The sequence below is a fragment of the Bacillus rossius genome, chromosome 8 (assembly GCF_032445375.1).
Source record: "Bacillus rossius redtenbacheri isolate Brsri chromosome 8, Brsri_v3, whole genome shotgun sequence".
Lineage (NCBI taxonomy): Eukaryota > Metazoa > Arthropoda > Insecta > Phasmatodea > Bacillidae > Bacillus > Bacillus rossius.
In genome coordinates, this window is record NC_086336.1 from 29,909,354 (window position 1) to 29,931,985 (window position 22,632).

The 22,632-nt window shown below is 34.9% G+C and overlaps 1 protein-coding gene across 1 annotated transcript; it reads right to left on the reverse strand.

Moving 5' to 3' along the window:
* Nucleotides 1-10,462: 10,462 nt before the first annotated feature.
* On the reverse strand, nucleotides 10,463-22,450 carry LOC134535303 (uncharacterized). The gene is made up of 7 exons (XM_063374371.1): nucleotides 22,396-22,450; nucleotides 16,269-16,359; nucleotides 15,661-15,713; nucleotides 13,048-13,083; nucleotides 12,622-12,739; nucleotides 11,365-11,435; nucleotides 10,463-10,846 (listed from the first exon to the last, which is right to left on the reverse strand). Exons 1-6 carry the CDS (start codon nucleotides 22,441-22,443, stop codon nucleotides 11,365-11,367), a joined length of 417 nt encoding a protein of 138 aa, XP_063230441.1. The 5' UTR covers nucleotides 22,444-22,450; the 3' UTR covers nucleotides 10,463-10,846.
* Nucleotides 22,451-22,632: the final 182 nt, after the last annotated feature.

Sequence of the window (22,632 nt, forward strand, 5' to 3'; positions counted from 1 at the left end):
CTTGTTATTTGTCTTCGTCCTGGGAACGCCTCTCGCTGTTTCCGGATGATCTCGTACAGTCAATTATTCAGAATATTTCATTCTTCGTCCTGGGAACGCCTCAATATTTCTTCCAATCTTCGTAGTCGGGTTTCATAATCTTCATCCTGGGAACGCCTCGATGTTTCTTATAATCTTTTTACAAATAATAATTCTTCTTCAATTCAATAAATATCTCCAAACTATCAATATTATTAATGTCTACTATTAATTCTTGCCATTCTTCAAAGTATTCTAACAAACATAATTCCAATTTCTGCAGTAATAAAATGTCACGTCTAGCTTATCTGATGGTTCCTATATCAATCCTTCCTTTTCGTTTTTTCTTAAAATTCCAAACGAAACTTTTATTTTCCAGCAATAGTTTTTGTTATACCCTTTCGACCAATACCAGATTGTTTTACAAACTCTTAATCATATAATATTAAACATGAACTTTGAAAATACCCTCCTTATTGGTTAAACAAAATATCTCATTTCTTGAGCAAAGAACTTTTACATTAAAAGATATAAATACAAAATTACTGACTTATGGTTCATAGAGAAATAAAGAAATGTGCTCAGAAGTGAAATTATAAAATATGATACATTAATTTTGTTCCTCCATCTTGTTATATAAAGTTGACAAGTTCAACCTTTATAATATCATAGAGCTCTCTTTATATTTCTTTGGCCAAGTACCTATTCTCGGTCCTTTTTGCGTCAGATACGTTTCACAACGATTTACCACGAAAACGTTGCATTGAAATTCGGCCATGAAATTGCGGCCAAAGAAGTTTCATTTTTTTTTAAAAAAATCCAGCTTCGAGAATGAATGAAGCCAGACAATAGATTCTATTTAAAACTCATACCATTTCATGGATCTAATGTGCTATTCAGCCTTGTAATCTGCTGTGATTTAGAGAGAAATGTAGTAAGTTCTAAATCATTGCAAAGATTTGATCATCCAATGGATTTAGAGGATACCTGTGGAAACAACTGATGTATCAGTGAATTTCTGTTATGTAATTTGTAGAAAAAACTTGGATGGAAGTGAAAATATTTTAACAGGTTTCCATGATGCATTTAACTTATTTGGTGCAGTTCTACAAATTCAAATTTAGATTTCAGTCTTTGCCATTTTTGACGTGGCTTGACCCGGAATCCAACGGCTCATTGTTTGTCGTTCTCTTAGCTAAGTTAAGGAGATTCCAGTTTTTTATTTTATATTGATGAAAAAAAACTATTAAACTTGTAGACGTTTTGAAAGATTAGCTGCCGAAGTTACATATTAAACCTTTTAATGGTCGATACTACCATAGACAATAAAATGGATTACAGAACGAAAAGTTTTAGGGTTGAAAGTAATGATAATCGTTACTTCATGATATAGTTAAAATTTTCTTTAAAAATTTTTAAAAAATTTATTTAGCTTTCTGAATCCTTAAAATTCTGAGAATTTTGAAAAGTGGCTGGGTCCTGAAAACCAACGTGTGAGGAGTAGTTGAAAGAATATACAGGCGATTGGAGATAATTTTGACACTTTTAAACTTTTGCTATGTGTTTCTTTTAGTAAAGAAGACGCTAAGATATAAAACAACGCCCCAGCATGTGGTTAGTTAGAACAGGTACCCTGTAATTATTATTATTATTTTTTTGCAAATTGAACATAAATATTCAAGTAACTTTACAGATATTTGTACATTTACATGAAAATAGCTGTATCACTACGAAAAAAAAATTGTGCTAGCAGTAATACTGGGTTCGGATTCTCACCCAACCACTAACGCTTTGTGTCGTCACAGTACCTCCAAAAGTTTAAATTAATTGTCAACCGTTCACTGAATAGCTATCCAGTATTAATTGCGTATATTAATAAGAATAGTAAAACAAAAAAAAATGAAGTAAAACTGAATTAAACATAAAATATAAATATTGTGCGCTAATTTTGGTAAGAAAATACTCAGTATGAACTCGAAAAATGTATTTCATAATGTAAAGATAACCATAGCCATGTGTTGTACAGAATTTACGATACGTGTTTTGTAGTGTTAAAAAAAAACAGTTTTGTTGGCAGCTGGTCTCCAAAGCTGCATGTATGACTGGCGACGTGAAAGCGGCCGGTAGCCGCGCAGCTGTCGCCCGGGCGTAGGGATACCAGACACTGATAATAAAAAAGGAGGACATTCATCTCGCAAAAGGAGGACATTTCACTAAAAAGGAGGACAATATATTTTCTTAAAAAGCCATGAATTGATTACAATGGAGTAAGATATTTTACAATGTTTTGGCATTTAATACAGTTTCAGTATAAAGAATCAAACATTCTACGCATATTAAAAACACGTGCTTCTGCATGTGCTGCTACCTGTCAAGCTGTCATAGAACTACTTACTAGTGGGGTGACTGCTGACAGCGCATTAGTGCGCACCGCGCGCTTTACTCAGAGTGTAACTGCAGGAATTATCTCACTTTATAAAAGAGCCGGACATTTTGGAGCATTAAGGAAAATCCGGCCGGACGCAAAAAAATACATAAAAAGGAGGACATGTCCTCCTTTTGCCGGACGTCTGGTAACCCTACCCGGGCGTGACTCGCCGGGAATGGAGCCAGCTGCGGAAGGTCCGGGACGGCTGGAATGCGCTGCAGTGGTTTCCCCACGTGGCCGCGACCGGGGCTGGACTCGTGGCGTGACGCCCGGCGCGCCGGGGAAAGTGTTCATCCGCGCAGCATGCAACACCATCTTCCATTCACATTCACAACTTCACACTGATTTACAGAATTTACATTTACAAAATTACTTTATTAAAAAAATATGTGAAACATTTTCAAACATATTTATTAATCTAGGGCTGTATATCTTGACTGATGATGAGATTTCTCTAATATTTAATTGCGATTTTCTTTCTCTGGTATATTACGTAGATAATTTTTTTTCTGAAAATTTTAACTATATTTTTTTCTCTTACATAATTATTTCATTTAAAAGCAGTATAAATAAAAATTAAAAAGTAAAGATTTAGAACGTATTACATTTCCCTTTTTATTGAATGGTATATAGAGTATATTACCGTACATATACATAGAGTATACCAGCAATGCGAACACACGGACTAGCAGAAAGTTGAATATGGTTGCACACAGAAAACAAGCCAAAATCAGGGGATGTCAAAAAAATTTAACACATATAAAACACAGGAAATTCCGTGGATATAATTAGACAAAACTTTATTGCAACACCGATGCGCACGAGACAGAAGTAACGACAGTAATTAAGACCAAAAGGGCCTGTGATTTCCAGGTCATTATTTTTGTCTTTATCATTGTTCTTGTTACCTACTACTATCTAGTCGTTGTTAGCTCACTGTATCCGTCTTAATTGTATTAATTTTATTTACTAATTCTTCCAAGGAATTTTCTGTGTTGTGTTTGTTTTTATTTTGTGAACTCGGCTTATTTGGGCTTTATTTCTGTGTGTACTCATATTTATCTTTATTGTTCGTTTTTTGGTTTTCTTCCTACAGTGTAAATATAAATTGTTTATGTCCACAAAATATCTCAAATACCAAAGCTATTGTGTTTGTGTAAAGGATAAAAAAGGAAAAATAAAATGTTGTGTGGCTGTGTCATGGAGACGGCCGTGTGTTGTAAGTGGATACGTGTACGTAATAGGTAGTATATTCTATACAAAATGTAAAATACGCTATTTTATGTTTTAACACTCAAAAGTCACGTATAGGCTGACATTATATATATTTTTTTATTTTAACACCATATATATTCACTGTAACTATTTTACACTAATGTTTTATACATGCCATCGATAGATTTTGATGGGAGCTGACGATTGAAACTCAAACGAACGTCGTAGCTTCTCTGAGTCAAAAATTATACTAAATGGAAATCTCTAAACGCAGCAAAATGACCTCAAAATGGCGACGCTTCCCCCTCCACCATGCGCGATGCGTCACAGTCCTCACTTAGCGTATCGAATTCTTTGATCCTTTAGTTATCCAGTGGTCTAATTAAATTTTGGACGTAGATGCTACATATGTAGCTGAAACACAAAACTGTTTCCCCCGATTTTTTTATCATTTTTTTTAAATTGCCTCTCACTATGGAAGCAATTTTAAAGACGTATTCACGTCAAAATTAGTATTTTTGTGTTTATCAACGCTTTCGCTTTTATGCTTGTAGGCTGATTAAAGAGAGCACTTAAATATTAACCTACATGTAAATTTACAGTAAAAAAATGTGTTGTCTGTAAAGCCGGTTTACGGACGATAGTTTAACGTGACAACGTCATAACAAAACATTGATGAAATGATTGATCGAGAAGAAAATGAAATATCTAATTCGGCCTGAGACTGAGCCGTAATAGGTTTTTGCAACCAAACCATTTATGCATTAAAAATATGTTATTTTTTGAGGAAGTTATTTTTTTTTATTTTTCTATCTTTTGTATGATAAAATCTACCTCTGCATATTGGAAATAATAGTTTCAGATGTTGTATATGTCCTTATAAAAATTTTGTTTTGTGTTGTGTAAGTTTTAAAAACGTATGTAGTCCGCCATGTTTATTTCTTATAGTGGTAGGCGGGAAATTTAAAATATATTGTCGGCTGCTTGTCGGCCGCCATGTTTATACTAACTTCAAGATCGTCGAGAATGTTTTACGCTTTTTCGCAATTACACATTTAACGACAAAGTTTGTTCGTCGTGAAATTAAACGTAGAATTTAATAAAAATGCCCTTGCAGTTAATAAAAAAGTATAGTAAGTTTAATAAAGAATTTTGGCTTTAATCTCCAACCCAGACGCTCGTGGTGCGCTGGGGCCGAAATTAAAATTCGTCGAGAATATTTTACGTTTTTATGTCTTCCAGTGCTCAAAATGATATGCAATTGTGGCCCCGGGCACGAAATTTTATTTATAATTCATTAATAATAACGCCCCTCGCGATAATAAACTAAAATATGTATTAACGAGTGCCTGGTTTCCGCGGAAGACAATGAGCGTAACGGGACACATCGTAGTGGGACAATGTGCGTAACGGGACACTTTTTATTGCGTGCAGACGGCGTTCGTGGATTTATTAGACGTTGTCACGTCAAAAAATTACCCCGTAAACCGAGATTCAAGGCCAAAACCCCTCATGGAACTTCAACATCTACGTCACGTTTGTAGGCTGCTATTCGAGAAAACAATGGTGTGTGTGCTTATGTACGCGCGTTTGATGTAAGACACTGAACTAATTTGAAATTTACTGTAACAAAAATTATTAAAAAGTACTTAGTATTCAATATCAATGTACACATGTGTATTTAATAATGTATAGCAATATGATAAAGAAAATAAAATGTATTTATTTATATTTGCATAAAGCACAATTTGTATAATTCAGTAATATGTAATTTTAAAAAAGTAAGAAAATTTCTCCACTATCGAGTTCCGATTCATGGTCCTTTCGCCCTTGATACGCGGACTATAAGCACTGCACTACGAAGGCTGACGAAAGCAAGCAAGGAGAATATGTATTATAAGTATTGCAATACCATAATATTTAGGTTTTTAAAACGTGAAATTACTATAAGACTATTTTAGTTTACCAAATATATTCCAGGTTTGTTTTACTATCATAAATTTTCCTTTGCCATACCAACAGGTTTGGTATGTCCCCAAATTTTCATGAAAATGACACGTTGGACCGCCATCTTTCTGTAAAAATTTCGTTGCATGGTGCGCGCGCATCGTAAAAATTCACTCTCATCATTTTTCCACAACGCACCTAAAAAGTATAACTTCAACAAATCTTTAATTCGACGGCGGTTCGGCTGAGCATAGGGCTGATTACTTAAATTTGCACACTTATTTTAACTACATCACTCGACATTTTTAAGCATACATCTATTCCTATACGACATGACGTGAAATTGGACACACACTGAGGATTTTTTTTTGTAAATGGAAAGGAAATATTTATGTAAAAGAACATTTCTTTTTAAATTTGTTCATTTAGATTAAAACAACTGTATCACAACAAAATAGTGTTCGCAGTAATACTGGGTTCGGATTCTTACCCAGGCATTTATGCATTGTGTTATCTCAGTATCCCCAATAGTTAAAGATATTTGTAAACCGTTTCCTGAATATCTTTCTAGTGTTAATTGCTCATTAAATCCAATTATTGAATATTTGATTTTCTTTTATATATTATAAAAATATTTTGCTTGAAGAAAACATTTTTCGTAAGAAATACTCAATATTATCTCGAAAAACGTATTTCATATATGCAAAACTAACCATACCTATGTGTTGTTAAAACTTACAATATCTTTCTTATAGAACTACAAACAATTCATTAGTAACTGATTTCTAAAGGAATTTTCTGTAAAAGTACAGACCAATGTTTTTCTGTGTGTGACAGAGTCAATATACCTCCTACGTACTAGTACAGTTTCCAGTAGCGGTTTTCTCAGTGGACTCAATGATGAGTCACTAACGACATCTACACTGAGATGTCTGGCTTCATTCCACCTCCGAGCTGGGATGATCTCGTAGGAACGCCACCATGTATCACATCCGTCTTGATTCCACCACTAATGTACCCCCACTTAATCTCTTCCTGGATTACATTATTTAAGCTGGTTAGGAACACATTTCATTTCTTTGGGGAACACATGCATTGTTCTTTAATCGAAAAATTGTTTATTAACCGTACATGTCTCCTTCAGTTTGTAAGCCCAATCTGTAAGAGAAGTTAGTTTCCTTCCTTTCTTTTCCCTTTTGGGGGTATCTTCTTTTCTTGCTTTACTTGTGTGAGGTTTTCTGTGCGCACGCCATCCTATGGTTGGTAATCCTCGCTTACTTTTGTACGCTTGTTTTTAAAGAAAGATTTTAAATAGGGACGAGCAATTCAAATCAAAATTTTCGGCATACGACATTCACAATTATGCAGTAGTACATGTCCAGAATATTTCATTCGATTACGTAACGTTTCTGCAAGCTCACTTCCCTATCACTTTCGTTTTTCCCGTTGCCAATATTCTATTTGCTGGTACAAAGCAGAGTTATAAAATCGAAAATATAAACCAGTTATTTTAGTGGTGTTCCTATCAAAGACATATCTGTATCGAAACAGTTTTTGTGAAGATGTATAGTTCTTACCTAATCAGTCATCAGCAACTTAATTGTTTTTTGGAGAAAATGTTATAAAACTTAAAAATTAATAAAAGTTTACTGGAAAAAAATTTGATTTGTGCATATTACTTTTGCTGAAAGTAATGAGTATTCTTAATTACTAGTTATTTTTAAAGAATTTCTTTAAAATAAGCTTTAAGAAGTTATTTTGTTAGCATGTATTTGTCGATACTGAATAATAGACACACTAAAAAAGGCGAGAATAATATATTGTCATCGTGCCTTTCGCTATATTTCATGTTAACTAACTGCATGATTTTGTATCAATCTACTTAGCCACTTTATTTTTATATCATCCGTATTTTAATCAGGCACATTTTATACAACACAGTAGGATAAAGTTGTTAAAACGTGCCAAATATGCAATAAATAACATGTACACCACTTCCTACTAGGCAGCTAATAAATGTAATGTTTCACAGTAGTAAGACATGCGTTTGAACAAATTGTTGATAAAAAAATCGCCATTAAGTGTCAGTCAGGATATACAGTATATACAAACTTCAGCTCCAGAATAAAAACTTAAAAATAAATTGGAAACATATAAAACATGTGGTCTAAATTGCTTTCCAAGACTCCGCGACTGGTATACGCCTTTGAAGTTGTATTTTAACCGTTAGTTTTTTTGAAAATACAAAAGAAGTTTCTTATGACGAAACACCAAGTGTCTGCATAATGTCTACTTGAACAAATTTCTACAAATACTATATATCGTGTTGCTGATGTGTAATATTTAATGGAAATAATTTATATTAACCCATCTATTTCCCATCAATGTTGGTGTCACGAAAAATAATGTGGTTTTTTAAGTCGGATTATTAATCTACATGTCAAAAGTAACATAAAGGGTCGTCGTGTTTTACTAATCTGTTCCCCAACATTTTTGCAAGAAATTAAAATAAAATTTAGAATGAAATACTTCGACGCCTGGCAGGTACCTATACAACACTCACAACACTCAGTTTGAAACAGCTGCCTAAATTCAGGGGCACTGATTAATAAGAGATGTACATGCAAATTAAGGTATTTCGACGAAAACATTGTACTAATAATTTAACTAAAACAACTGCAGACGTAACTTGAAGAACATAAACGTGAATTCAGAACAAACCATATGTGTAATCAAACACCACATGAGACAAATAACGTAGTACCACCTTTATTGGTGAGGAAATGTTTTGTCATAAAATATAACATTCCAGTTAAAGTATATTTTTCTTTAGGTACCACAATTAACAAAATTTATCTTGTAAAGTGTGATGAATGTATTACAATTTTGAATTCACAACCCCGAAAACAGGAAACAGGATTTTCGATTTACCGCCGGAATACACACACGTATCGTAGCATGATGGGCACCAAGTATTGTGTTTATGTTGATGTAGGTGCGGGCAGTTGTTAAAGACTTCCATATTTAAAATGAAATTTTCATGTTTTACGTTCTTAATTGTGTGATCTTTGAAACATAACGTAAAACATCCTTTTAATAACAAGTTATGGTTAATGATAAAATCTTTCCTGACAAACGGGCGAACATATTTTTTTTCTCTTGTGCGTTCTAAGACACGTATGTTTTGTTTGACGTTCACGTTTATTCGCATTAAGTTACGTCTGTTGATGTTTTAGTTTATTTGTTAGTTCGGTGTTTTCCTTGAAATATCTTAATTTGTGTGAACTTCACTTAATAATCAATGTCCCTGATCTCAGGCAACTGTTTCAGACTGATTGTTGTGAGTGTTGCATACCTGCCAGGCGTCGAAGTATATAATTCTAAATTTTATTTTAGGTTCTCGCAAGAAGCGTCAGTAAAGAGTGGTACAAAATGCCAAACCTTTTTCGTTATTTTTGACATTAAGAATAACAATCAGCTATGAAAATAACATTATTCGTCCGCGTAACCAAAATTTATGGGAGAAATAATTGTGTTACTCTAAAAAATTTCCTTTAAATAACTTAAGTTAGGAGAGAAGATTTTCATTGCTTGAATAAATTTGTTTAATCATAAATTATGCAAATGCTTGGCGTTTTATCATAAATTGTTTCTTTATTATTTAAAATAAACAATTGGTTAAGCTGCAACTTCAAAGGCGTATAACAATCTTAGTGAGCACTTTAGACCATACCTATGTCGTGTATGTGTTTTCAACTTATGGTGTCACAGAATCGTTGCTTAGTTTCAGCATTTCATTTAAAGCTTTAAATTTTGTTCTGTTTTTACGGCAGCTAGTTAATTAATAACCGTAGTGATATATTTTACGACGTAGGCATACGTACGTTTTTCTCGTTTAGAACCATGTGTTTTGCTTAAAACTTGCCACGAACTAAAACACCAGTTATTTTCCAGCGGCTATTGGATATTATTATTTTTCCCTCCGTGATATAACACACTCGCGGGGATTTTCTGTATCGAAAAAAAAAATCCACTAGCATTCCTCGGTCGAGGGTAGCTTTCACACATAAAACAAACCCCTCCCCCTCCCATCCGAGCCACGGCCCTCTGCCATTATGGCGTCCCTGGAACTCGTGGAAGTAATTTAGATAAATCACTCTCCCCTCCCCTGGAAGCCACGCAGCCCGCCTGGCGAGGCGAGGATTGCCCGCTGATCCCGGGGAACATTGCGCTATTACACGCGAGCGGCTATAGCGCACTACTTCACGCTTCATGTCTCTATATCTCTATTTACAAGTCTCCGCCGAAACGCAATCTCGCCAGCGCCTTCTCGCGATCCCTTCTGTTGCCCCAGCATTGACTATTCCTCGTAGAACAACACTAAGAAGAGTAAATGATTGGACTTGAAACAACAACAAAAAAGAAGAATAAGATTTTTTGGTTTGTGCTTATTTTAAATTTTTTATGGATACGGTTTAAAAATATATATATATATAAATCAGGCTTCTTGAATTTATCTTAACATATAAAGGATTATTGATTTATTTCTATCTGAGTTATCTAGAATAAACTTATATAAACCTTTAAGTACGCTACAGTGTTTATTTTGCATGTACAACATTTAACAAATACTAAAAATATTTTATTTTGAAGATTGTTAAATGTCATATTTTTTATGACGTCTTCATTCTTAATACTTGAACGTAATCGTCTGCGTTTCTTAGAGTTCAGAGATATTGTGTTATTACCGGAAGTGAAAATATAATATAAGCATTTTCTGATACTTAATAGTGGGGTTCAAACCTTCAAACCCTTTGAGGATGGTTGTATCCAAAAATAACTTTACAGAGTTAGTAGGATAGTATACTCATGTATTGTTTGTGGTTTTTTTACTTCTTCTCATACACCCATCTAACACCTCATTTGAAATAATTTTCATAAGTAGGCCTTTGCGTAGCTCAATTGTCAGGTAAGTGTGGTGCATCAATTAATCGTAGTTTATAAGCAATATTTATGTATATAATACACCTAAAATTTTACATTATATTGTGTTGTATAACATGGACGTCCCTGTGTAAGTAACTGCAGATTAACACATAATTATTACAAATAAACACAAACTCAAGAAACGAAAATTAATTGATAAAAGTTGGAAGTATCAACGAATATTTTTCTTGACAATTTACTTGCAAGTTTCTTGAAATTGATTTTATACGTATGCCCAAAAACTTCATCTTCCTGTAACAAAACATTCAGATGCATTAACAATACATAGCAGGTATATTATTTTTGTTAAAAATTGTTCCACCTTGGATAATAATTTTTCTTATTATGTTAGCATAAACACTCGCAGGTAGGATTAAGAAAAACCATCTTAGTAATAAAAATTATGGCATTAATTATTTTTCTTTCATTTTTAACAACAAATTATTTATCGTTTTTGCTGTTTTGAATATAAACTACATTATTGATGTTATTTCTGACACATATGTCCAAAAGTTGCGTATAAAGAAATTGTTTTAAATTGTTTTAAAGCGAATCTATATTTCTATGTTTTCTGTATTATTGTCTGATTTAACACTTTATGGTACAGGTACCTATATTTGACTTCAGACGCTTGAGAACTATAAATAAATCTGTGTGCTGGTAGGTTAATTATTAATTACCTATTTTATCAATTGTAGTAATTTTAATATGAGGGAAATTCTAAAACTTATATATAACCAATTATTGATTTAATACTTATAAATACTCACTTATTTTTTTTGTTTCCATACGCATTCACAAACTTTCAGGCCAATCTCGCAGTCGCCTTTCGCATTACCAACTGTAAAAATAATTATTCAAAATTAATTAAAATTATGAATATTTCTTTTAAGATCAAAATTAGATGTAATTTCATAGAAAGTTTTTTAGAAACACAATTGAGTTACGATTTTAATAAATTTATTTTATTTTAAACACTATCATAATACTTTTATCACGAAATAGTCTGTTTATTAATTTAAATTAGTTTGTGCTAAACTTATGAATGCAGCGGAAAGATTTTATTTTATTCAACTCATATATACACTAGATTCTATTCTCAGCAATAAACTTACATTAATGTAACAAAAATGCTTAAAACACATAGAAGGGAAGAGAAACACATAGAAGAGAAACTAAACCTGCACTTTTAATATAAAAGGATTTTATTTATGTAACGTGACTTACTAAGACTCTTCAGTGGTTTCTTAAACCCCCTAATAAATTCAAAAACATTTTCTGAGGTCTTAAGTGCATTGCGTTATTATTTCTTTTTAATGAAGTCGCTTCTTCGAGGTGTTCCATTGTTCCATCTGAAGTGAGAAAACTGCTATGGTCTATTTCATATAATCACTTCAACACTATTGTAGATATGCTGACGAAATATTTTTTTCGCATAGGTAAACAACAATATTCATCGAACAATATATTATTTCACTAAATATATATTTTATATTGGTAGAAACACCAAAATAAGTATTTAATTTTCAGTTAACTTGAAAATAAATATTTGAAAATAAAACCACAAAATATAAGTCCATAGTTTTCAGAACCATGTCAAAAACGGGCATGTTCACAGGATTTAATTTTTTCAGCTCACAGAAAGCTAATGACACATTACGCATACCCAGTCGGGAGCTGTTTTCTACGTTTAAGGTTCCATCCAGTGGCCTTGAACCCGTTACCTTGAACCTTATGCAACACTAATCCGTCTCTAATGACTTCTTTTTGAAGAGAGTTGAAGCCTTTTTCTATTCACTTAAGGGCATTCTGCAACATTTGTAGTTTGTATTAGGTATTTATTAAAGTATGTCATCAAACGGTAATATATCAGTTACTTTTAACAAAAAAAACTCTTAAATTACACATTATTTCTGTACATGACTTCACGAACCGACTGCTTAGTGGTAATCGGCTTTAATAACTCACTCTGAGTTGTATATAATTAATCATGTAGAATATATCATTATTATCACTAGGCAACTTACTGTCGCGTTCACATTCGCGTGCGACCTCTTCTACCTTCTTCATGGTATCCTGGTCACAAGAAAATGTTTTATTTGCTGATTCCATGAAACGATCAAAGGAAAATTGATTCCCTTGAACCTAAACAGAAGGTGGATTTGTACAAGTACATTAAACATAATTTTGTACTTAAAAATTAAATATTCATTTGTGAAACATACAAGTAGATGCATACTGGATTTTACATTATTCTATTCACATACCAGACTGTGTTCTCGGTCATGGCCATTTAAAGCACAATTAATTATTTATGGTAGATAAATGTTATTAATTTGAGTATTAACAGTTTTTCATGAATAATTAGACTCGATTTATGTAGATAAATTCTTAAATTTCTTCCTAACTATATATGTGCCAATCTTAACTGTATTTTAGCGAATATTACTTACGAGTCCAGACTTCTCAGCGATGCATGTCATGACGCACTGAAAGAAGTAAAATGAAATGTGTATTAAAATTATTTACATGTACAATACATAGACTACTGTAATACGTAAGACACTATGTTCTAATTTTCGTGTGTTTATAAAATGGCGTGAGTAAACTGAGACTAGGCAGGGTGATTTGTCTGCATAATTAATGTTCATTTTATTTATTTTATTGGCTAATTTTAGGTGGCGAAGTTAAGGCGTAGTGCCTTGTCTTACACTTAACCACAAAAAACTTTACAGAGTGGATACATGTGAGATAATATTAATAAGAACTGTAGCAAAAAATCGAAAAGTACTTACAAATGCAATATAATACAAATTAAATTAGCAGATGACTATCAAATATAAAATATAATACAAAATTATAACTTAAGATAGAATTTATATGGTCATTTAAAAAATTACCTAAAGCTAAAATTTTTAAGACTTTACAAATATTTTGTGACACAAAATATTTTATTAACTAACAAGTACATAAAAAATTCAAAAATGCAAATAGCCTATATTTTCTAATAATAATTCATACACATTCACACACTTTCTTTCATATTAATTCACACTGACACCACAGCTAAAGCAGAGCACAGTAGTTTAGCTATGTTTTCTTAAACATCGAAAGGGAAATAACAAAAAAAAACACTTGGAGTGAAGTCTGACAAGATACAATTTAGTCAGAATCATTTCAACCCAAATATTTCGTCCACCAATTTCGTACCAAATATTTAGATTTAGGGTGTTAATTGTAATCTACGAATTTGGCCTGTAATATAATTCTAAAAACTTGCTAGTTTCTTACCTAGACCAATGATGAGGTAGATCTGCGAATGTGTTCATCTTTTAGTTTCCTCTAAAACTATCAAAACCATCAAATATAACGTGCGTTTGGTTGAATTTTTTTTAAAATTCTAACAAAATCATATTTGCATTAAAATGGGGATGCAGCAGTAGACCGAAAGGCACTAGACAGAAAGTCTCTAGATCGAACAGACACTAGACTTAAAGACACTTGACGTGGGTCGCACTGTCTCCCTGGGTGACCGAGGTGTGGAGTACGAGGGTCTTCAGCGGTCGGCGTCGGCCACGTGGCCGGAGACAGTGGCGCGACGGTGAGTGCCTGCACGGTCGTGGCCGTTCAGGGCGCTTCGATTCACGGAATCTAACTCGCAGATGTTAAGACGCTGTGTTTATTCTTAGCACACGCCCTTCACACGGTGCTGTCATTGCGCTAGCCTGGTTCGCTTCGGGAGTCGTTAACTCGTCTTCATGCACCGGGATCCAGCTCGCTCGCGCTAAGACGAATCGCGTGTGGGTTGCGAATATATCGACCCCCCTGATCCATGGCGGGCGCAGTTCGCTGGGCCACGCTGCTGGCGTGGTGCAAACAACACCGCAGAGAACGCTAATTTATAACGCCGCAAATACAACGAAGTGGCGAACGTTACCGGACGTTAAGTTCACAAACTCACGCGACGGGCAGTGTTTACTAAAAATTAACACGTGAAACACCAAGTACGCGCACGATCAGGCGACGCCGTTGGAAAACGAGGGAGCGTCCAGTCTCCTCGTGACAAGCTGGGCAGAGGGCCCCGTGGACCCGTGCCTCACGGCCGAGTCCCAGTTATTGAATCATTGAACAGTTGTGTTGGGCGCGAGGCCCGAAGGCAGCCCCGTGCGGGCGAAAAAAGATTGAGCATCGCGGCTAGTCCACTTTACATGAAAGCCGGTCCACACACGAGGCCCGTTTTCAAACGATAAAAATGTGCGTAAATCCCAAAAAAGTGTCCCGAAGGCGCAAAGTTTGATTAACTAAGCGACTGGCGATGTCTGGCCGCCACGGAGCGGACACAAACGGCTCTGTTGCTGTTGGTCAGTGCGGGCGGGAGGCCCCTTGGTGCGCGAGTGCCAGGCCTAGACTCCCGTGTCCGGCTCACATGCGCGCGCCAAGTGCTAGCGCGGGAAGAGAATCAGGCCAAGAGTCAGACGTGTTCGCGCGGTGAACAAACCTTACATTATCCAAGATTTTATCATGTCATTACTAAACCATTAGCCGTCGGCGGCGCGAACCGTTCCAATACATTACACTATGCTGCACTACACTGCACTACACTAAACCCAAGGGCGTGTTCGTCACACACTCCCTGGTGGGGCGTCGACGAGGCATACCGGCCTGTGTGACCAGAGGCAGAATTTGCGGTCGGCGTCACACTGAAAGTCGTTTCTCAGAAATTTTGGTCAAATGACTCTCGGTCTATTGCCTGCTGCCATTATAAAATTACTATGCGTTAATCTGATATTTTTAAAAGTGCTTACCTCAATTTACTTTTTGGGAACAAGAACGTTTTTCTTTCGCATATTGGTGCGGCGTAATTTTATATCGTTGACAATTAACCAACGACATATGCCAGCGCTTTTTAACAGTTCTTCGGGAAGATAACCCGTTACATGTTGGGACCACAACTTGGTTATTGTCAAGCTTGAATGGCTTTCTATTTTAATATACCTATATTCACTATACGAGTGTTGAGCAGGAGCAGAAATCTAACAAATTATTAAAAAAAAAAAAAAACTCACTTTTGCGTTCTCGTTTGTTGGGCATTTTCCTGAAAAAATGTCTTCCAGTTCACCTGAAACCCAGTTATAATTACAATTATATTTCAATTTAAAGTTATAAAACTCATTAAAGAACAAAAATTGTTAATATAATTTTAAAATATCTAAAGTGACAAATCACCTTAGTATTGCTGACTTGTATTTCTAAAGTTTTAAGTGAGAATAAATGGTATCAAGCGCATGTCCTATACATTACACCTGTTATTTATAAATTTTCCTTATTCTAGAGAAGAGATTGATTATTAATAGAAGTAAAATCAACTATATCATAATATACTTTCATGGAATTGTACTTCCACAATATTTACATTATAATTTAATGTGTGAGATAAAATATAACTGGAAACTAAATTCAACGCGCCCATACGATGAAGTATTGCAATCTTTAACGCTGGCTATAAATTAACCTGAGGATGCTTGGAACAAGCTGTATTTGAGAATCGAGATGCAAATCTCTCGTGATGAATCTGCAACGAAGCAGTAATTGTAGCTTATGACTGTCTCAAAGCTGTGTTGTTTCTGTGGTCGGCAGGCCCGCATGCACAGACAGCAGCGCAAGTGGAATTCACCTTTTGAGAGTTCCGTTTCTTTCTCCTCCGCACATTCTTCGCTGAAAGCTCGCAACATCGTGTGGATTTCTTCCGTATTCTGGCAACATTCCTGGAAAGGAAAAAAAAAGAAAGGGAAACGCACTCATGGGTGATATAGTTGATATTTAAAAACTATTTTTTTTTTCAAATATACTAACAAAGTAATTTATATAGATGGATTCAACAGTCCTGAGGCAAACCAAATGCTTCGACACGATTTTTCTAAAGATTTCATACTAGTAATTATGGCACCAAGACTAGTGATGACAATGAAATCCTCAAATACTATCTAATATTTTCGGCTGAAAAAATTTGAAGATGAATATTTGAGGACGTGAAATTAAGAATTTTAAACATTAGTACCGGTGTAGTTGAAAAGGACTACATTATTTGTATGTACAGAAACTTTAAATTCATTTTTTATGTTGACCACTAATTGCAGTGTTCTGGGAATGTTTTTTTGCTCATTAAGTAGTTGTTTGATAAAAAAATTAATAAATGAATTTTTTACATCCTGAACATGGTAATTACTTTTTATTATAAAAATAAAAAATAAAAAATTAAGTATTTTTTCAGAAATATGTTTTGTTGTGTTTTGATTACATAATTATTTATTGCTGACACTTTACATCTATACAGTATTTGGATTTAAATAACTATTTTAAGGGTCCAATTAAATTCTTGGATTTGAGAAAAATTTTATTCTACCAACCACTGGTTATAACACAAAAATTAATTTGCTTGAATGTGATCAGTGTTTCCCAAATCCAATAATCGTAATCTAAATCTGTTAATTAAATCATTGAAATGTTGGTAAATTGAAATTCTTCTGCCAAGTTGTAACTGATAGATAAATCAAAGACTTCACAATAAATATCTATTTTAAGATGTGATATTTACAGAAAAAACTGTGTGAAACTCACTTAACAACCAGCGAAATCTACTCACTGAAGCCAACTGTACACAACTGTACAAAATTACAGATTCAAATGAAGTATTTTCCTCTGGTTTGAAGCAGTTTCAACCATTACATTTTATAAGTGAATACTTTAACATCAAGACTAGTCCTATCAGTGTTGCATCTATTAATTTTTTGCAATCTACTATATAAAAATAAGTCGGGTTTTCCTTCCTGACGCTATAGCTCCAGAACGCACGAACAGATTTCCACGGTTTTGCAGTCGGAAAGGTCTCGGGCTCCGTGAGGTTTATAGCAAAGAAAATTCAGGAAAAATTCAGGACAAACCAACATTTTAAGTAGATGGCGCCGGTGCGTGATACATTGTTTGACAGCTACTCATTGTTCTCTGCTCAGTTAATTTCATGTGACAAACCGGTATTGTGTTCACTGTGAAATTGTGAAAAAAAAGAAAAAAAAATAAGTTATTCGTTTCCTTACATTTCAATTGGAAACCATAAAATCAACTACTCATTGTTCTCTGCTCAGTTAATTTCATGCGACAAACCGGTATTGTGTATACTGTGAAATTGTGAAAAAAAAGAAAAAAAAAAGTTATTCGTTTCCTAACATTTCAATTAGAAACCATCAAATCAACTACTCATTGTTCTCTGCTCAGTTAATTTCATGTGACAAACCTGTATTATGTTTACTGTGAAATTGTGGGGAAAAAAAGAAGAAAAAAAATAAGTTATTCGTTTCCTAACATTTCAATTGGAAACCATCAAATCAACTACTCATTGTTCTCTGCTCAGTTAATTTCATGTGACAAACCGGTATTGTGTTTACTGTGAAATTATGAAAAAAAAGTAAAAAAAAACATATAACGTATATTGTGCAAATTTTTATTCAATTTCAACAGTAGGCATTTGTCTTTAAGGTCGTAAGTTGAACTGTGTAAATTATGTGGATCGTGCATTTGAGGTTAAATTCACCACTCTGTCCATAGCCCAAAATGCCTAGAGGACGACGTGCCAACATCGGCCGCCGCACAATTCAGGAAAAATTCAGGACAAACCAACATTTTAAGTAGATGGCGCCGGTGCGTGATACATTGTTTGACAGCTACTCATTGTTCTCTGCTCAGTTAATTTCATGTGACAAACCGGTATTGTGATCACTGTGAAATTGTGAAAAAAAAAATAAGTTATTCGTTTCCTAACATTTCAATTGGAAACCATCAAATCAACTACTCATTGTTCTATGCTCAGTTAATTTCATGTGACAAACCGGTATTGTGTATACTGTGAAATTGTGAAAAAAAAAAAAGAAAAAAAAAAAAGTTATTCGTTTCCTAACATTTCAATTGGAAACCATCAAATCAACTACTCATTGTTCTCTGCTCAGTTAATTTCATGTGACAAACCTGTATTATGTTTACTGTGAAATTGTGGAAAAAAAGAAGAAAAAAAATAAGTTATTCGTTTCCTAACATTTCAATTGGACACCATCAAATCAACTACTCATTGTTCTCTGCTCAGTTAATTTCATGTGACAAACCGGTATTGTGTTTACTGTGAAATTGTGAAAAAAAAATGAAAAAAAAAAACATATAACGTATATTGTCCAAATTTTTATTCAATTTCAACAGCAGGCATTTGTCTTTAAGGTCGTAAGTTGAACTGTGTAAATATTATTGGATCGTGCATTTGAGGTTTATTTCACCACTCTGTCCATAGCCCAAAATGCCAAGAGGACGACGTGCCAACATCGGCCGCCGCACAAGACATGCAAGCCGGCAACAAGTGTATTCACAGAACTTAAGCGAAGAAAGACAAAATATAATAAGAGAAAATGCCCGATTGAGACAACGCGTGAGCACACGAAGATCATTGGCATCATACAATCGCTTGGCATTCCAATATGATCCCACTGCGAACTACAGTGATGATGTAGTAAATTATCCAACGGAGTTTTTGAACTCTCTGGAGTTACCAGGATTTCCACCACATAACTTGCTACTCAAAGTTGGTACAGTTATTATGATATTGCGTAATTTGAATCCACCGCGACTTTGCAACGGTACTCGACTTTCGGTAAAAAGACTTATGCCGAATTTGATTGAGGCAACCATTATTAACGGAAAGTACGCAGGTGAAAATGTATGTATTCCTCGAATACCAATGTTTCCGACTGATCTTCCGTTTGACTTCAAACGATTGCAATTTCCAGTTCGCCTTGCGTTCGCAATGACAATTAACAAGTCTCAAGGCCAATCGCTTAGTGTTTGCGGAATAAATTTAGAAAATAATTGTTTTTCACATGGGCAGTTATACGTTGCGTGTTCACGAGTTGTGAAACCATCCGCTTTGTTTGTGTTAACGTCAGACCAAAAAACAAAAAAATGTGGTTTACCAAAGAGCACTTCAATGAAACGGATAATTTGCGGACACGTATAACGCTTCGATTCAGTATTTACTTTGGATTCACTTTCATTTACTTAGAGAAGTTCAACTACATAACACTTAATTTTTGTTATCAAAATGAATTCATTACTGTTGTGAAATTAAATAAAATTTTTCCTTTTCAAATATAAAACAAAAACAAAATTTTCTTCATCTTTTAATCACCAAACGAAATGTTACATAAAACGAAGCTATCTGGTGGCGAAACGGAGTTCGCCGGGTTTTCTAGTCAGGATATAAATATAAGAACGTTGAAACGGTTTTGTGAAATAAGGGAGAAGTTTATTTAAGAAGTGGTACTGACACAAAAGTGGTGTTCAATCTCCCACTAAGAAAATTTTCCAGAGTCAGAAGATAATGTAATAATCAGAGACGATATTTTAGAGTTTTATATTTGTACCATTTTCGTTCTCAACAATATGTAGGTCAGAAGGAAGCACGTTCAATCAGACACAAAATTTTATGATTTTATTTATGGCCCAATTAATCTTTTAAAATGAAATATTTTGGTGTTGTTGGCTAGGTTTTTGTAAATGCTGTTTTTGAAGTCATACTTCTTTAGGCGCGTTATGATAAAATGATGACAGTGAATTATTTTTTCCGATGCGCGCGCACCAAGCAACAAAACTTTCACAGAATGAAAAATAGGCTGCATACAAATAAAAATGATGTAAGTGCTTTTAAATAATTTTTCTTTAGTGATTGATTTTGAATACTGATCCATATCATTAAAAACATTTATTTATTGTGAATTTAAGTAAAGAAATTGTGTTTATAAACATTTTACAATTTTATTGCGTCAAATGTGTTTATATATGGGATATTGCGTTTCGGTATGTATAATTTATTTGCATTATAAATTATGATTTAATAAATAATTGGAATTAATAAATTATAATAAACATTTTGCAAATTTAGTGATTATTAATTAAAAATATTTCCGTTATTTTACTGATTTAAATAATTGATTTTATACAAGTGTTAATATAATTTTTAGCACTGAGTATTTTTTTAATTTTAAAATTAATCGAAGTTATAAGTTAACGACCGTATTTGTCTGCTTTTATTATTTTATTTATATGGGGGGTCCGCCATTGTGTTGCAAAAGACATTGCCATGGATATGCAGAAGGCATTAACAGTGCAAAGGTCCGTACCCATGGAAACGAAGAGAGTATCATCAATGAAATGGCGACATTTATTTTTGCTAATCTTTTGTGGTATATTACAACTCCGCCCGCATGCCATCTAGTGCAAGGGCTACTCAGAACTGATCTTTAATATTACTGAACTTTGAATGTAAGCTCACCTTATATTGGTTGCACTTGGTTGTGAAAAATATGGTTTTATTGATATATATCCAGCTCTCGTCATCGTAAGAAGATAAAATATACACCGATCTAATCATAAGCTTTTAGACACAAGAATTTTAATCGAAATTAGTCCGGTAGTTTTTGCATGGTGTTCGAACAAACAAACAAACAAGCAAACAGACAAATGGACAGTTGTATTGTTATATCTCCCGTTTCCTTTATCGCAGCGAGATAAAATTTGTACCAATTTTTAAATCAGATCAACATATTTTAAACACAAAATGTTTCATCAAAATTAATCCATTAGTTCTTGCGTCAATCTCGAGTAAACCAAGAAACATACTTAAAAATTAGAGTTTTATAGTACCAGCTGAAGTAACCAGCGCTGCCCGGACTAAACACATAATAATATAATGAACATAACTACCGAATTTCAAGTTTTTAGGACTTAAACTTGAAAAAAAAAGTAATTTTAATTTTAAAGTCCCAATGATTGCACAATACCGGTGCATCAAGGCTACGCATCAGCAAAACCGGGACCGCAATCTTCAGCTTCATTTTGTGGGCAGGCAGGTAACCCCTAAGCAAGACGTGAACGACGCACCAAACGATAGCACGTTACAAATTCAAGGCAATGCCATCTATTGACGAAGTTATAAACTGAACTGTTATTAGCGCCTTTAAGTTTGCTAACAGTCGCGAGCTTCACTAAGCGAATGGGTTACGCCAAGGAGAAGGATATGAAGATGCCAGACTTTACTATATAACCGTATGGCGGACATAGAGAAGTGACACAAACTCTCGGTTTATGTGTCTATGATTTCTATGATTATCTATTATTATAAAACTGAATTGACCCCTTTTCACTCCCTTAGGGATGGAATTTCATAATTATACGTAGTTTATGTTACTTTCCGGCCCATAGACTATCTATATGCAAAAAAATATGTCGCTCCGTTGCTGCGTGAAAGGACAAACATACAACTTTAACTTAAAGGGTTAACACCTTCACTTACATCTTACTCCCTCGGACAACTGATCCCTTAACAGGGCATAAATCCGATCAGGAGATTGGGTGGTTCTTTTACGTGCCCGACACAAGAGAACCAGTGCTGGACATGGGTTCCGATAACCGGGACAAAGATACGCCATTTCCGATCGCGGCATGGTGATGCCATCTGAGCGGCTGCGTCGAGAGGTCGAGGAAACCCATCCCGACTTCGGCCCCACCGAACGTCTGCCCTACCGCCGTTGTACCCCTAGGCCACCACCACGGGACCAAGGCAGTACCGACACGGGCCCATACCTATCACATCCCTGGATCACCCAGTTACGCGTGATCCAGTCGAGGCTACTAGCTCAGCAGACTAGTAGCTCAACACTGGAGCGGGGACTCCTCAGAGTGTGCTCCGAGCAGTGTGTGGCACTCACCGCGGTCGCCGCGAGCAGAAGGGCCGCCAGGAGGGAGTAGCTCTTCATGGCTGGGTCTGCTCCAGCCAGGGCCCGCGCAGGCGCTTATATCGCGGCGCCCAAGGCTGCAGCGGGGCCACAGCCGCGCTTCGTCGCGGCGAGCGCCAGCGGAGCGTGGATCCTCCCCGCGTCCGGACCACCCGTCCGTCCCGAGCGTCAGCTCTGCGATTCACACAGGTGTCGAGATGGAGCGCGATT